The sequence below is a fragment of the Bolinopsis microptera genome, chromosome 5 (genome assembly GCF_026151205.1).
Source record: "Bolinopsis microptera isolate Bmic1 chromosome 5, MBARI_Bmic_1.0, whole genome shotgun sequence".
Taxonomy (NCBI): Eukaryota; Metazoa; Ctenophora; class Tentaculata; order Lobata; family Bolinopsidae; genus Bolinopsis; species Bolinopsis microptera.
Window position 1 is genome coordinate 15,194,989 of NC_087076.1, and position 17,307 is coordinate 15,212,295.

The following is a 17,307-nucleotide window of genomic DNA, read 5'->3' on the forward strand; positions in this document are numbered from 1 at the left end:
TCTATCAGTAACTCAATCACGTCATTGATAACTAAAGTTGATTCTATTCGATGAAAGTTTTCGTTCAATTAGTATTACTGATACTCAATGGATAATCTGCATCTTAATGTTCCATTGATTCTTGTTTGTAACATGTCTAATGAAATTTGTGAACTTTAACGGGTTGTTTGACAGTTGTTTTGTGTGTCGAAAACTTGATGATTATTTTCCTGTTTAAAATAATAAAAACACCGATTATGATTCAAGTACTAATGTGATGGTGTTGTCCTTTGACCCTGATGGGTATTTCAAAAGCGATTGTCTTAAAATCAAATCGAAATCATTTTGTGTCGAAGTTGAAGTTATGTATTATGATTTCTGATTTCGACAATAGTACAAATCTTAACAACAGATATACCTAAATTTTAAAGGTGATTTGAGTATGCTTCACAAATTAAACTGGAGTAGTGATGTATTGTGCAAGCAATAAAGATGCCTTTTTTATACTCTTATAGTAAACCACTTTAATTATTAAAAAAGTGATCCGTAATAATCTCACTCATAAATACTTCAAAGCTTCCTACGGATATTTAGCTTCCAGTACCTCAATGGTGACTTGTCACTTGTGCCACTCACAATGAAATAATTGATAGGTTACTTGTCAAAAATTCAGTAAAAACTGTAAAGTTTCGATCAAGTAAACGGCAGAAAGGGTTATATTTAAAAATCTCCCAAAATGTCTCCTTCTATTCTGATAACTTTCGTTTTTTAATTGTATTTTGTTGGCAATCTAGCTTTCATTACCTCAATCTTGTCTTGTGTCATTTACAGTGAACTCATTAATTGGTCATTGAAGAAAAGTTGGGTCGAGGAAAGCTGATATCTGAAAACGACCGGTGACACATTTTCATGATTTTCTTTTCCTCAAAGCTTTCTCCAGATATTCAGCTTCCAGTACCTCGAGGCTTGATGGTGACCTGTAATTGTATGGTGGCCGAGGAGTGTCATTTTTGTAATTTAAAAAAAAGTATATGACGAAAATGAGTCTCCTCGGCCATGGCCGAGCAGTACCAAACAATAAATGAGTCTCCTCGGCCATGACCGAGCAGTACCAAACAATAAATGAACCTCCTTGGCCAAGGCCGAGCAGTACCAAACAATATGACGAAAATGAGTCCCCTCGGTCATTGCCGAGCAGTACCAAACAATATTCCGACCAAATGAGTCTCCTCGGGAGTTGATGAATCCCAGCACTCAAATACAGCCAGTACTTCGATGTTCCCATACTACCATGTTCCAAAAAAAGGAGATTTAATGGGACAAAATTGGAACATTTTCGAACATTGGTTACATCGGTTCTACTTCTAGACATACATTGATTCCCAAACTTGGTTTGAGTGGTCTTAGGACCAATATTAACTCTTTGCGAACAATTTTGAACCAATCTGAGAACGTTGAGGAGAATGTTCATTTTCGTTCATTTCTGGCCATTCCATGAGTAATTTTATGCGATTTTTATAGCTCCTAGCCTCCTAGGCCTAGCTTACGGCTATATCTATATTAGAAAACCGAATTGAGGCTTCCCAGCACCCAAATACAGCCAATACTTCGATGTCTCCATGTTCCAAAAATCTGGATAATCAGGACTCAGGAGGATTATTGGGACAAAATTGGAATATTGGTTACATCGCTTTTAGACATACATTGCTTCCCAAACTTGGTTTGAGTGGTCCTTGGTATGGACCAATATTAACTCTTTACGACCAATTTTGAGCCATTCTGAGCACGTTGAGGAGAATATGTTCATTTTCGTTCATGTCTGGTTATTCATGGGTAATTTCATGCAACTTTTGATAGCTCCTAAGTCCTAGGCCTAGTTTTTAACTACATCCATCTAAGAAAACCGAATTGAGGCTTCCCAGTACTCAAATACAGCCAATACTTCGATACAGCCAATACTTCGATACAGCCAATACTTCGATGTCCCCATTATACATGTGTAACCTCTATTATAGTTATACTACCAGTACAGTGTATTTATTTGTTAATATCGCGCGCGAGGCTCAATTATGTCAAACCGGCTGTTGTTATTGAAAAAAAGCACCTCTTAATTGCGAGCCCGCACAGTGGCGTAACTTATAGGGCCCCGCGTAACTTATAGGGCCCCGCAGACCCCGCTGTGCGGGGGGGGGGGGCGCCGTATAATGTATAAGGGGGGCGCAATTTTCCTGAATTTTAGGCCCTTTCACTGAAAAAACGCCTTGTTTGTGTATTTCCCTGTCCAATTTAGCGTTCGGTCGACGCGAAAAAAATATTTGGGGTACCCTTTTTTGCTTCAGGGGGCGCAAAAAGCTGTATAGTAGGGGGGCGAGAAAAAAAGTACCCGACCTTTTTTTTTTTTTTTTTTAGGGACACAAAAAATTTAAGGGGGGCGCTTTTCGTCACTGAGCGGGGGGCGCCAAAAGGCAAAGTTACGCCACTGAGCCCGCAGCCGGTAATGTTCCACCCCCTCCCCCCCCCGCAATCATTTGGAGACCCCGTCTCCGTCCTAGCCCCCCTCGGCTGATTACGAATACGTAATATGTGAGTGACCCCTAAAGACACTATTTAGGGCACCTTTCAGCTTCTAAAACACAGCACACTATCCAAAATTCTGCCACAATGTGCTCGGGTTGAATGGGCCCGACGCACGACGTCTGTATCCAGATTGTAGGTTTACAACCTACCAGGACGCGCGCCGAGTTGGACTCGTCGACGGTCCAATATATGGAACAGATATTTTACGAGTATCACCCGTTAATATCCAGACCCCAGCTGTATTGTGTAATACATGATTCATTGACTCATTCAATGTTCAACTCCTCGTGCTATCAAGTGCGCATCGCCAACCGCGCGCGTCGAATTTCGGTCACAGTAACGCTTCATAATGAAAGTTTGCATCACAAAAAGCGTACTCGCGCGCTCCAGCAAAATTTCAAGTAGAACTATTCTTTTCAGCCTATTCTTTAGAGGAAGTCCTTAGTCCCACTACAAAACGTCGATAAGTGGGTAATGAGTCAATAGATATCCGAAAATGAACAAATTATCGTCTACTTATTGAACGATAAAAGGTTTGGACAGTTAAAAGCCTAACAATCATGGTAAAATGTAATAGCCTATATCAATTATAAAGAACGAAGGAGTAAGATGGACAATATTTTACCTGTTGGTTTAAAAGTGATAAGTGGTTAGGGCTATTCAGAATGAGAGCTTTAAAGTTTACAATATTGTTCCAGTTAAGTCATACAAAGCTGCCATTAGAACCTGAGCCCTTACATTTAATCGGTAACAGGCAGTTCACCTTTAATTTCCCCATCTTTCGGACTGTTAATGCAGTATTCGGTCTACTACAGAGATGATAGGCCGTTAAATATCTTGCCTGAGAGGACGACAGTCTCTTAATCTCTCATCTCATAGCTCCATAACCATTTAATACTCTACACGCTACGCTAGCTCATAACGTATTTACCTTAACCCGTTGCCATAGCAACGAACTTAAGTATTTCCGCCAGTGGTAATGACAGTGCGATGGGATGCAGAGTATTGGACTGTTCTCCTCTCCTGTTCTCCTCCTCTCAGCACTTGATGTGCTGTGAGTGGCGGGACTATATAGTTACAGTGATTAGGGCAGGGTAATAGTTGGAGGGACTATGCAGTATCCACTTACGTAGAGGTATGTTCTCTAGTGTATATTGTCTGTTATACGCCCCGTGTCTTACATACCTATGTTCAGAGGTTTAACTGAGTATAAATCCAGGGATCAGTTGTAAATACACAGCTGTACAGCGAATGAATGGGAAGGGACAGATTTACTGCGTTTTATAACAAAGGGCTTTGTCTCACGACAAAAGATTGTTTGAATATAGGATATATCTCACTGATTTGCCGAATTTCGAGCGAGAATAAAAAACAAATTTCATGTACTACAACGAAACAGAATAATTCAAATAACATTATAATGATAAATCACAATTCAAATCATCTCACTTGAAAATAAATACTAAATTCTTAAATTCATCAGTGATAGATCGGTGAAATAGAAGCTTTTGTAAAATGTAAATATTGTGAAATTCAGCTTGTACAACAGACCTAAAACTAAAACGAAATTAATCTAAAATATCTATTATCTATACAGTCATCTAAAAACGCGAATTATGGATCATCTCATAGCTGTATAATATGTATTTGAACTAATTCTTTCGAGGGAAAAAATTCCGAAAATAAAATACAGCTCTCAAAGATTTTTCATGGATAAAAAGTCCATAAACCTAAAATCAGGCATCTTCTCAAAAGAAAAACACGCAATATCTCCAGGAAATCACGCGTGACACCGTTTTCAAACCACGTGACTAAACTACACATACATATATATATATAACCTACAGATCTCCCTCACTTGATGCTGACCATGGTGCGCTGTCTTTGTGAGGAAGGGGTAGGTTTATTAGAGGTTACAGGTCGGGCCTCGTTACTCCGGACCACTCTCATTATGGACTTGATAGTTTGTTGGTTTTGTTCCAGAGACAGGCCCCGTAACAGGTTCTTGTGGTTTTCACTGAGTGTGCCACTGTTTATCCACTCATCGTAGTCCTGCAAGAGGGGCCGGGTGGTTAAAAATTTGAGATATGTTAAAAACCCGAAACATGGAAAAAGAAACCCAAAAAAATCTAAATTATCACCTAAAAATATGATTTAATGACTAAGAACACAAACCTCAATCAACTGGAAAGAGGTAAGTAACATCTTATTCTTGTGATTGATGTTAGCACCAGCCTCAATGATAAGCTGAGCCGCGTGGAAGTTGTTGCTCTTGACGGCAGAGAAAAGGGGCGTCTCCCCCTCACTATTCTCACCCTCTATATCCGCCCCCATATCCATCAGCAAACACAATACTTCCGCAAATTTAGGATCTTTAGATGCGTAGTGTAACGGCTGGGGTGATTTATCAGTGAAGAGGATCTGCATTGTTTGAGTATAATTTCAAGCACAGTGTGAAGACTTATGATTTCCGTTAAAATTGGGTTTTCGGAACACAAGCATTTGTCCAGAATAGTAAATTTATATTTGAAAGCGGAACGAAAAGAATAGATTATCAATTAAAATCATCATGTCTGGAACTATATTGTCTACATCCTGAGTAGTAAACTGTAATATAGCCCTACTCCTACCTGATTTCCAGTTTTAGGATTCTTGTAGCACGGATCAGTTCCCAGATCGATCAGGAAGTTAACGGTCTCCTGCGGATTTGTGTGGCTTATCTTCTGAGATAACAAGTTCTCTAGAATCTTCTCCCCTTCTCCCTCCTTGAATCTGAAGGAGTTTTTCAGGAGCCATTCTGAGCACCTGAAAAGAAATAAACCACATGTTAATCACAAAACTGCAAACTTTCAATGAAAAGTGTGTAGGCCACCGGTCACATATTACATAACCACAGATTGCACACGATTTGACGATTGTACTGTCGTGCTTGATTTAACAAGCTTAATTCTTTAATTAACAAGTCACGTGATCACATGAAATATGATCGCTAAAAGCACCGCATGACCGCCTACAAACACAAAACTACTTGAAAGCTCTAGCTCAAAAGCGGTACTCCGCACAGAATGAGAAGATGCAATCAATATTTTAATTAATATATTAAAAAGCTCTCAACAAGCAGCGTACTTCCAGTGTCCAGCTTCAGTGGAGAGACGCAACATGGAGATGACAGATCGCTCCTCGTTGTCAAGTTCTGCTCGTAGCTCACTTCCTCCAACACCCAGTATCAACTTTATGTAGTCTGCTCTTCCTGCGACCAAGAGTGATGTTATATTTTGGTGACTTATATCGCAAAATTTAAACAATCGAATTCAGATTGACAAGCAAGGAAGAACAACTGTGATAAAAGTAAAACGAAATGTTATAAATCCAACCTAATTTGTACTACAAATTAACAATAAAAGTGACATTTACCCTGAATAGCACAGCAGTGAACTGGAAGCAGCCCCTTGTTGTTCCTGGCCAGCACTGAGGCTCCATTCTCAAGGAATAACTCTCCAACATCGAGCTGAATTATCTGGTTACATGTCATGAACTAGCCTACCAGCAGCTATAGTGCCTCATCTAGTGTAGCCAGTATTGCTAGTCAAGTTAATGCTGTAAGGTGCAAAAGTGAAACTCTGAAAAGGTACGGCCACACTTCTTTACACTTTTACAGTACAGCTCCACTGGACAGCTGCTTTAAAAAGTTAAAATAACTTGAAATATGCACAAATTTCAGAAAACACTGGCTAATACGTAATTTAAAATTTGGTTAAGAAATGCAAGGAGGATAGAAAATTGAAGAGAGAGATATAAAAAAGAGTGGAATGCTAGAAACACCACACATACCTGGTCGTCGCCCTGGACACTATTACCCAGACACAGCGTGTGAAGGGGTGTGTTACCCTCGCTATCTGCGCAGGTCACGTCCGCGCGCGCTTCTAGCAGCATTCCCGCAGTTTGGAGGTCGTGTACGTAGTGTAGGGCTGTCTTCCCTTTATCGTCCTTTAGATCTATCTCTAACCTGGAAATATTGGATTTGTCTCAAAATATGTCTCGGTTAAATAGTTATTTACGTGACTGAATCTTTGTTCATTACAGTTCATTTGGCTTGTTTGGTTATTTATAATACTTTGTCTATACTCTATATTGCTTCCTAATCCTTTGGTGGTGTGTGGTAATTTTAAGTTTCATTTGATCTTGCTCGCCTTTGCTTTTAGGTTGCGTCTTTACAAATGGCATTTACCGAGGTTAACCAGATAAATATTGAACATTCACTAGATAAACAGATTGTTGTGAGTGAGCTATCCACAGTTTTATTTCAAAGGCAGTAATCAAATAATTAGTTACAGTTAAGCTGAACTGCAATGTCTAACTCTATTGAGTCTAGATAATATATGGTAAATCCCACTCTACCAATAATAAGCCTCATATTCTTTGACATGAAACTTTTGGGTAAGCTTATAGTTCGTATTTGCTCCTAAGTTTAACTATTAAGCTATTAGAGCACTTCGGAAGAAGAAATCTACCGAACATAGGTATACCTAATATTTATAACTGATGTGTAATTTTAGAGGAAATTGGGGGTTGACGGGGATGTAATTTCAATATTGCAGCTAATTTGGTAAACAATGAACCCAGTGAATGGTGCTTACGTAAAATTAATTGCAGTAAATAGGGGCATAAAATATATCCGTGATATATGACTGACTACAGAACCAACCCCATAAAATATACCACATAAAATATTCCCCTAAAACATTCCTTACTACAAAGTACCAACCTGTGCTCAAGTAGCAGCTCCAACACAGGAATAGCACCGAACTTTGCCGCCACATGGACCAGCGTCAACCCGTTAAACATGCGACTGCGCAGGGAGGCGAAGGGCCGCTGGTTGTGGTGGTGGTTAGTAACTGCCGTGATAAGCGCCACGTCATCTCCTGCAGCTATAGCTGCTTGGAGCGTTTTTATCTGGTCGTACTTTATCAAGAGGAACTCTTTAAGAGCGTCGTTACGTGACAGTTTGACCACGTCTATGTTGTTGATGTTCTTTATGTAGATGTCTGCTCCCCATTCTATTAGTAAACTTGACATTTGCCGGTCTAAAGCTTCAACCTAAGAACGAGAAACTTGATTAACTATAATATGTTCGGTCGACTCAGCCGAATGTTAGGAAACTTGATTGAGGGTTAAATGAGGAGGGGTACCTGCTAAAAGATGGAGAATCTTACAAGAATACCCCTTCAGTAAATCTACATCGTAGTGTACTATAAACATAGTACTATTAACTATCTATATGTCATTAGAGTGGCTAAATGGCAATAATATCTGGACAGTTCACCAAGTGCCAATGAAAATTCTTTGACTAGATTGTCGAAACTGTACTCTTTGATCAAGTGGGAAGTCTTGGGAATCAACGAACTTGATTTTCAAATATAACGTCTGAGCTTATAAACATGAGTTTATAAGTTATTGACTGTTATTGTTTATTAGTAAATAGTGTTAAAAAAGCTATCTAACCGCTAAGAAAAGAGGTGTCTGCAGTATCTTGTTCTGCATGTTCACACCCGCACCTGATTCCAACAAAAACAGTGCTATCTTGAAGTGTGCTCCTTTCACCGCAAAATGCAGTGAACTGTTGCCTGGGGGAGGGTCCCAGTATCAGGTCAAATATTTCAAACAGGAAAAGTTTATCTCTTAACCATTATCAAATATCTAGGATTATTGGCACTATTTTGGATTAAATACTCCAGCCTGCCAGACAGGTAACGAGGGGGCCCGTACTTCAGTTTCCTCTTCTCCGGAAGAAGATAAGAGTTATTAAAATTTGTGGTGGCTAATGTGGTGGCTAGGTAGATAATCAGGGTAACATGATATTTAGGGTTAGTTCAATACAGCCCTTCAGATCAAATACCGGATTTGATTAGTAGGTGTTTATTAGGAGGGCATGTCACTACATGTTATGTATGACGTTATCTTACAAATCAGTTACGAAATTACCATTCAGAGCCTATCCAGTGGAGACAAAGTGTTACTGCTAAGTAACTAAGTTAGAACAAAATGTTTGATTTGGATCATTCTATTTGGTGGATACGACCCAGGGCCCACAGTCACAAACAAATTGGCGCCTGAACTTTGAGATACTCTTTGCATAGGCACATTTTAGGCAAATAAAACTTGGTCATGTCACCAGCAGAAACATTACTGATTACAACAAAATATCAAATGTAAATGCTAAAAGTACATTTGGAATGACCATCTGGTAAAATGGCCAAAAATTTATTTAAAAAGGTGAGCTAGAAATTAAGGATCCAACATTTCTGGCACACCCTTTTTAGTAGCCCCACCATTTGCCAAATAAAATAACATACCAGTATCACGATAAGTAGCGTTCACGAAGGAAGGATCACACTTGTAGAAACGAATGAGTTTCTCGACAGTGTCCAACTCTCCACTTTTAACTGCTTTGAAGAGGGCTCTCTCGCACTGGGTGGGTGATCCTGGAAATACCTGGAAATAGTTCAAATGTTAGCACCATTATCAAATCCTGTGTGGTTTGATGAAGAAGAAAACAAATTCTGGATTAGTTAACAATCTTATTTATTTTCACGAGACTGAGCTCTATAGTCGCCATTAGCCATTTAAAAATCATGACATAATATATTGTTATGAAATATAACGGTCGAAATTGAATCATTACATTTTGTGTTACCTGTAGCGGTTTTTATTTTCAGTTTATTATAACATTCGTGAATCTCTTACTTTGTATTCATTGTCGTGGCATATATTTTTCTTGTCCAAATGTTAGGGCAACACTTTTTAGTTTGCATATTATGATTAATTCTTTAAATAACTAACTTGATGAATGTTCTGATTTTAGAATCTACAAAACAAACCCTGACCTCTGTTACAATTAAAATGACATGATTTTATCTTCAAGGATCTCCAAGAATTATGCTGCAATGTAAAGACTGCATACGCTTTGTTCAAGGGATGCTGACGGTTATTTCTCTTGGTCTGAGCGCTTACGCCTATAAATCCTACGACATCCGTGCATATTATAAGTACCAAGTTGCAGAATTTCGGGATCGGGAGGGTTTCTATGACAGCCGTGCAGTTTATGCGTCAGAAAATGCAAGTTTTCAGGAGGGTTTCATTACGATTCAGTTTCTTGTAAGCGTAATTCAAGTTGGTTTGTTGTTGTGGACAATTAAGAGGTTCTGCGACAGGTACTGCTAGCCACTGTTAGTGCTTTAGTTGTTCATGACTCTCACTTCAAATGAAAACTAAAACATTTAAATGTCAATGTATTGAGAATTTTCTAAACATTTGTCGTTCAAATTAATTCAATTATGATTCACCTTTAGTCACGTTATACAGTATTCTAAAACGAGTATTATACTCAATTTGTATCTAAAAGTTGATTTAAATTGATGGGAGAGGAGAGGACTCATACCTTGTTAATGACCATTATTCCGACTCAGAATGAAAAATAAGTCAACTTCCTTATCTCACTGTACAATTTTATACCGATCTATAAAGATAATGGACGAACTCGGCTTTATCTAATGACCCTTTAAATGTCTCTTACTTTTTATAGAATAACCTTGTCTACTCATTGAGTACTAATTACACAGAATACTGTCTCTTAAAACTGTTTATTTTTGTCTAACGTTATTTCCTTTGGATAACTTAAGGGATGCACCGTCAACATGAAGATGCTGCATTGAATAAGTAGTCCTCTGAGAAGGATCAACCGCAGATAAACCCCTTTTGAGACCTACAACTTGCAGAGTGCAGGATTCTCCTTGGGGACCCTCTTTATAAGCTCAAATACCAAGAAAATACTTCCACCAAGGAAGTTATCGGTCCAACAATTATTCCGTTCAAGAGGAGCTCCCTTTGGATTGATCTCATTATATAATACTCGTTTTTCACTGGGTATCTGGCCATATGCCGTTAGACAGGGCTTCCAGCATATTGTGGCAATAAGGAATTCCGAGTATAAATCAACTGGGTAGGTTGTAATTTACAAAAATCTCTTTTATTCATTTGATATGATTAACGAAATCGACCAATATATCGCATTTGCAGCTGAAGCAGCAGATTCCAGACAACGTAACAAATATCCCGCACATAGCAATAGTGTATACTATACACAGTATAGACTATAGCTGTTAAGTAGATGCGGTAGCAAAATGCGGTCTAGTGGTTACTTCTCAGCATTGAAGTATAGTGGAGTTAAACAGTTCAATGATCAATATGCATATTTTGTTTTATTGCAGCTATCGCGGCGTTGCTATCGCATCTTAAAATAACTAACAGACTTTAAGTTATTAAGTTATTTTAAAATTTTTACATCCGTAAGACGTTTGAACATTAGCAGTCTCATTCCACATAAGCAACCTCGACCGTCAGAGCCCAACTATTATACAACAATCCTAAAACAATCTAACAACAATATTACAACGTATAAAATTTTACAATAATCTTACCTGGTACAGAAGCTTGGATCCTGCTTTGAGAAGTTTGTTTCTGGACGGACTCTCGTAGTAGATTATAAATTTGTCCTCGTACTGGTCACTCTTAACCTGGAAATGGAAAAGTACTGGTCACTCTTAACCTGGAAATGGAAAAGTACTGGTCACTCTTAACCTAGAAATAGAAAGGTACTGGTCACTCTTAACCTGGAAATAGAAAATAAACTTTTGAGAATAATAAACAACAAAGAGCTGAAAAAGTGGAGTCCTTTTTAATAAATTGAAACAATAGATTTTGAATCTGATGCGGAGGTGAGGCATATTTTTTACATGTGACAGTTATTCTGAGGTTTGATTGGTCACGTGTCAAAAAATATGCCTCACCCTCACCAGAATCCACATCACATATCCAATATCCATCTATTAACAACATGATAATGTGGTCGAACACAAAACCTACCTCACAATCTCCGTCGAACACAAAACCTACCTCCACAATCTCCCGTGAAGGAATATTAAGAAGCTGTCTCACTGACTGGCTACAGTTCTCAGCTCCGGAGAAGTCGTCGAAGAACTCTTTCTTTTTAAGATCATACAGGATTAACTTCCGTTCTGGTGACACAACCTCTTTGCAGTTGCTTGTGTAGAATGCGACACCTGTAGTAGTGTTGTAGATTAATATGCATGAGTTGTAAGAGTTGGTGTTTGAGTAGTTGTGTGGGGCCTAGTAGTTGTGTAGTTTGTGGCGCAAGTTTATTCTTAAATAGTTTACTTGCCATGTATACATTTTTTACACATTCTGTAGTTCCTTCGCAAAGTTGCATAAATTGATTTGGTCATAATTAGCCGGAAAGATTTATTCATTTTCACGAGACTGAGCTAGGGGTGGGCAAGAAAATGCAAATTGTCCAAAATTTTAAACGGCCCTGTTTTTAGGTAAAGTGACCTCCAAAATGCTAAAATGAAAAAATAACTTGGTTTAGGGTAAAAAAGACTATACTCGCCATTAGCCATTTAAAAAACATGACATAATAGTTATATTGTTATGAATATTAGGACGCAATGAAACAACCGGATCACGATGCATGGGAACTTGCCAACCCATGGCAACATTAAAATATAACATTATAATATAACGAAATTGAATCATTACATTTTGTGTTACCTGTAGCGTTTTGTATTTTTAGCTTAAATATTATAACATTCGTGAATTTTAATCTTTTTACGTTGTATTTATTGTCGTGGCATCAATTTTTCTTGTTCAAATGCTAGGGTAACACTTTTTAGTTTGCATATTATGATTAATTCTTATAGGATTTACTTTCATTCAATCATACTGATTATATTTCATTTATTGAACGATTCTTTTTATTTTTAAGTGAAAAATTACGATTTTATTCACATTAATTTGTTACCTAAGGTAGAAGACGTGTGACATTTCATACACCGATGGATATAAAGACAAAGGTATCTTTAGGGCTTCTGGTGATAATGGTATTCACCTACTGGATCTGTTATAATCATGGAACTGAGGAGGAGAAGCAAATATCAGTGGAGCAGCATTTCATGAACCTTCTGTCTTTTGCATTCAATGCAGTTAAAGCATTATGGCGACTTTTTACTCAACTTTGCCGTCTATCTAGTGACATTGAATAACGGTGACATGTAACCATGTATTTACTTCTGCACTACAGTTTCTCGCTAGATGTAGTTATCATTTTTTATGTAATCTTTGTATTTCGAAGCATTTGAAAACTGATTTGTGTACGATAAACTCTCCTGAATTTTCTGATTATAATCGATTGAAAACAATCAAATAGTAATTGATACAATTTTGTATCTTGCTATTATGAGTTAAGTGTATAGTGTATACCGAATGTGCCAACTGCCAGGCACAAAACCCCAAAACCCCAAAAGGGACCGAAGATTTTGCTTGTAATGCAAACTAGTTCTACTTTCATGGAACTAAGGAGGATAATTATCAACCTTAATAATCTCAAGAAATCCGTGTGTGTGTGTGTGTGTGTGTGTGTGTGTGTGTGTGTGTGTGTGTGTGTGTGTGTGTGTGTGTGTGTGTGTGTGTGTGTGTGTGTGTGTGTGTGTGTGTGTGTGTGTGTGTGTGTGTGTGTGTGTGTGTGTGTGTGTGTGTGTGTGTGTGTGTGTGTGTGTGTGTGTGTGTGTGTGTGTGTGTGTGTGTGTGTGTGTGTGTGTGTGTGTGTGTGTGTGTGTGTGTGTGTGTGTGTGTGTGTGTGTGTGTGTGTGTGTGTGTGTGTGTGTGTGTGTGTGTGTGTGTGTGTGTGTGTGTGTGTGTGTGTGTGTGTGTGTGTGTGTGTGTGTGTGTGTGTGTGTATGGTTGAAATTTCCGAACGGTTATACAAAAAAACGGTAAGAGTTACGGGACTGGTTTTGCCGACAAAACTCTGACGAAGCCAATAAGCAAATTTTATAAAAATCGGCCGGTGGTAAGTGGTTTAATTGATGGTTTTGTACCACAAATGTTACATAAAATGGCTTGAGCAGAACGGCAAGAGTTACGGGGCTAGCTCTCTCTCTTGTTGTCGTATATATTACATGGTCATGTAATACTATAAACTTATTAGGGGAGGAAGAGCTCAAACGGTCTGTTTGGACTGTAGAGAGATTTCATACTTTCATACGACAATGTAATGCATGTTCACAAATATGATAGGCGGGTGTGGTGCATGGTGTTAAGGGTTAATTTCTATTGATTATTGTTTAAGATACTATCTTTTAAGGATACTATTGGATACGTGAGGGCACTCTGAATAGAATTGCTCGCCTTATCCGGGTTTTGAGTTTTGACTCAGCGGGTAATTGCTCCTACCCTTTTTAACTGCGGCAGTGAAATCCCGGTCGAAGGCCAGGTTACACTAGTATATCATACAAGCGACATTGGATGAATTTACTGTCTGTGGTCCAGGCACTCTTTTGACTCACTAACTCGAGAATCAAACCTTTTACCTTTAATTATTGCATGAATTTAAGAATTTTCAGGAATTATGATTATTACCTTCTATTTTTACGTTGCATTGGATTCTATGCAGTGACACCCAAGTCCCAACCATGTACGAACAACTTAATTATACCTTCTCGTTAGATGCACTTATGATACTTCATATGTTCACTTTTAGTGATTCAATAATATTTCAAACATCTGAAAACTGATTCATATAATTATCTTAAAATCTGCTGAATGTTTCGAGTTTCTTGTTTAATTTGTTTGATAACACCTCATACTCATAGTAATAAGTATTTCATCTTGATATTATAATGGTTCTAATAGTGTATGATATACGTATCAGGTACAAAACTGTGCATGGAAGAAAAGCAATTGTGAGAGACAAGTATATGACATAGTTTAGTTAAAAATATAATTCGTCTGCAGCATAGTTTGAAGAAATGTACAGTTCGTCATGACTTGCACCTACAGTCTTTGCACCTACAGTCTTTGCACCTACAGTTGCAGTCTTTGTAGCTACAGTCTTTCAAGATTCTGGCTGCTTTCACGATAAAGAACACGTTGTTTCTTAGGCACCTAAACACTATGCACATATAAAATGATATTTATATTTCATTATAATTATCTATATAACTATTGTAACCCGGCTTTCGGCCGGGATTTCACTGCCGCAGTTAAAAAGAGTAGGAGTATTTACCCGCTGAGTCAAAACCCGCATTAAGTGAGCAATTTTATTCGAAGTGCCGTCACGTATCCAATAGTATCTTAAACAATAGTATCTTAAACGATAATTAATAGAAAGTAACCCTTATTAACTCCGCACCACACCCGCATACTTGAAAACATGCATTACATTGTCGTATGAAAGTATGAACTCTCTCTCTACAGTCCAAACAGACCGCTATGAGCGATCCCTCCCCTAATAAGTTTATAGTATTCATGACAGTGTAATTATGATATATATACCAATGCTACATAATATGCAGTAATGAGAGAGAGAGCGAGCTCCGTAACTCTTACCGTTTTCTTGTTAAGCTGCTCAAGCCATTTTATGTAAAATTTGTGGTACAAAACCATCAATTAAACCACTTACCACCGACCGATTCAAAAAACCTTTACCATTTGGCTTTGTCAGAGTTTTTTCGGCACTATACCGAAAAAACCAGTCCCATAACTCTAACCATTTTCTTGATTAAGCCGCTCGGAAATTACACACGCACGCACACACAGACAGACAGAAAACACACATTCTGAGATTATTGTTTAAGATATATAGACACAGGACACCAAACTTACCCAGCTGAGTACAGGGACTGTTACACTGATAGTTATAGCACGTGTCGGACAAGAGTGGGATTGATATAGTTCTCGAGAGAGTTCCAACAGAGTTCCATCAGAGTTTAGGATCTAGAGGAAGAGGGACTTCAACTAAACTTGACCTCAAAGGTACTGAGACTGGTCCGTTATTTAACCCGTACGTGAGCTCTGAGGGCTTCGGGGTGTAGTGAAATTAAAAGGCTTTAGCCAGAGATTTTGCCCACCACGTACGACCTCTCTTCTCGCGATCACATACATCCTTACCCTTACTGATACTTTAATTGAATTATTGGGCGACACTGCGAAGGCCATAAATTTATTGCAATACACAGTCGAATGAGATGAACCTTTCAGAGTCATTCGTTACTCATATTTCGTGTACTTCTGCTTGTACATTGTACGTACATTGATAGGCACGGCATTTATCTAGTATGCACATTATTGCAATTTTCCAGAATTTTGTTTTGTTAATTAAACATTTATTATATCATTAAATTAAACCCTGACTCGCAAAGTATATTTTAGTGCGGCCTGTCCTAGAATTTGTAGAATTTGATCATTTGTTTTATCTCATCATGATACCATCTACCATTTATCATTCGAGTCATAAGATTCAAATTTTAGCAAGAAAGCAGAAGGGAGCCAGAAACCCAGCACACGATGGCACTGCTGGATACAGGTGTTAAGATGCTGTTTTCTGCTATAATCCTCACCACAATAATCTTCGTTTACATTGGCTACCACACGACTAGAACTGCGGAGGAGAAGACGATCTCATCGGATCAGCACATGATCAACTTCTTCCTGGTGCTTTTAGGTGCACTTCAGGCATTCGGGTGAATCGAAACCTGTTCATCAGTTCGGAATTCGACTGGAATAAGTAGATCTGACATTTGCAGTGGTACAGAGATGAGACAATGAGACATAATGGAATAAGACATAATGGGATGAGATCATTGTTGTTTATATCATGAATTTCAACTATCTTGACTAGATCTCCGGCATTATAAACCATACATTATTCAGCTTTAAACACATAATTAATATTATGATTAGTTCTGTATTCTACACAGTAGGACCCTCAACTCGTCCACAGTAGGTGTGTAGTGTACACAGTGGCGTAACGAAGGGCCTCGCTGACCCCGCCGTGGGTGCACCATTTGAGGGGGGCGGGGCGCCAACAGGCAACGTTACGCCACTGAATGTACACTCCACTTTCTAAACTTAGAATAACTCAGTCCACACTTTTCTCACGGAGACCCTCTTGATAACGGCGACACGTGTGTAATAGAAAGCTACAAATTATCTAACAAGATGATTACAAATTATAAAGGTTGTAAGTCTGAAACTTAGCACGGGGTAGTTAATTAAAAGCAGCTGGAACTGATTAAAAATTGCAGATTGGAGTTAATGGCCGTATCTGGGTTTTAAAAGATGGCAGTTTGTTTTTTTGTTTTTTTAGATGCAACCTGCCAAAACCCATGGTCCGTGGTGTGAGAGGAGTCCCAACTTTGCCACTCGTCAAGCTCTGTCACTGCAGAAGGCCAGCAGTCACCACTTATCGAGGTGACAGCCCTTAGTGACAGACACGAAGATAAGAGACGAGAGTCACCTCCCACGTGGACCACACGGCTTTTGGCATGTGCCGAAGCAACAAAATAGATAAGATGTAGCAATTAAAATTGTAGGGAGTCTTCTCTAAGCTAATGAAAGCACTTTTCCTCACGGACACACTACTGTTTACGACGACACGTGGGTCATAGAGAGCTACAAATTATCTAAAGAGATGTTTACGTCACAGAGCAAATTATAAAGGTCGTAAGTCTGAAATTGAGCACGGGGGTAATTAAAGGCAGCTGAAACTTGTTAAAAACAAATTGCAGACTGGGGTTAATGGCAGTTGCGTCTATTTTAAAACTTGGTGGTAATTTACTGGTAATTAACAGACATATAAATTGCACCTATCTGCTTAAAGCACGCTCAGTTCTTGAA

The 17,307-nt window shown here is 38.5% G+C and overlaps 1 protein-coding gene across 2 annotated transcripts in view; it reads right to left on the reverse strand.

Annotated features, from left to right (window-relative positions):
- Positions 1–3,935: 3,935 nt before the first annotated feature.
- LOC134816023 (uncharacterized) overlaps positions 3,936–17,307 on the reverse strand; it is a 41,678-nt gene continuing 28,306 nt past the window's right edge. Inside the window, exons 10-20 of one of the 2 annotated variants that reach the window (XM_063824687.1) lie at positions 11,509–11,675; positions 11,034–11,129; positions 8,910–9,048; positions 8,059–8,180; positions 7,322–7,653; positions 6,388–6,562; positions 5,971–6,064; positions 5,683–5,806; positions 5,187–5,361; positions 4,732–4,950; positions 3,936–4,608 (exon numbers count right to left, since the gene is read on the reverse strand). In XM_063824687.1, coding sequence (XP_063680757.1) covers positions 4,411–4,608; positions 4,732–4,950; positions 5,187–5,361; positions 5,683–5,806; positions 5,971–6,064; positions 6,388–6,562; positions 7,322–7,653; positions 8,059–8,180; positions 8,910–9,048; positions 11,034–11,129; positions 11,509–11,675 — 1,841 coding nt within the window. In that variant the 3' untranslated portion in view covers positions 3,936–4,410. Of the gene's footprint in view, positions 4,609–4,731; positions 4,951–5,186; positions 5,362–5,682; positions 5,807–5,970; positions 6,074–6,387; positions 6,563–7,321; positions 7,654–8,058; positions 8,181–8,909; positions 9,049–11,033; positions 11,130–11,508; positions 11,676–17,307 lie in introns of both variants that reach the window. The other variant, XM_063824686.1, reaches the window with a different exon arrangement.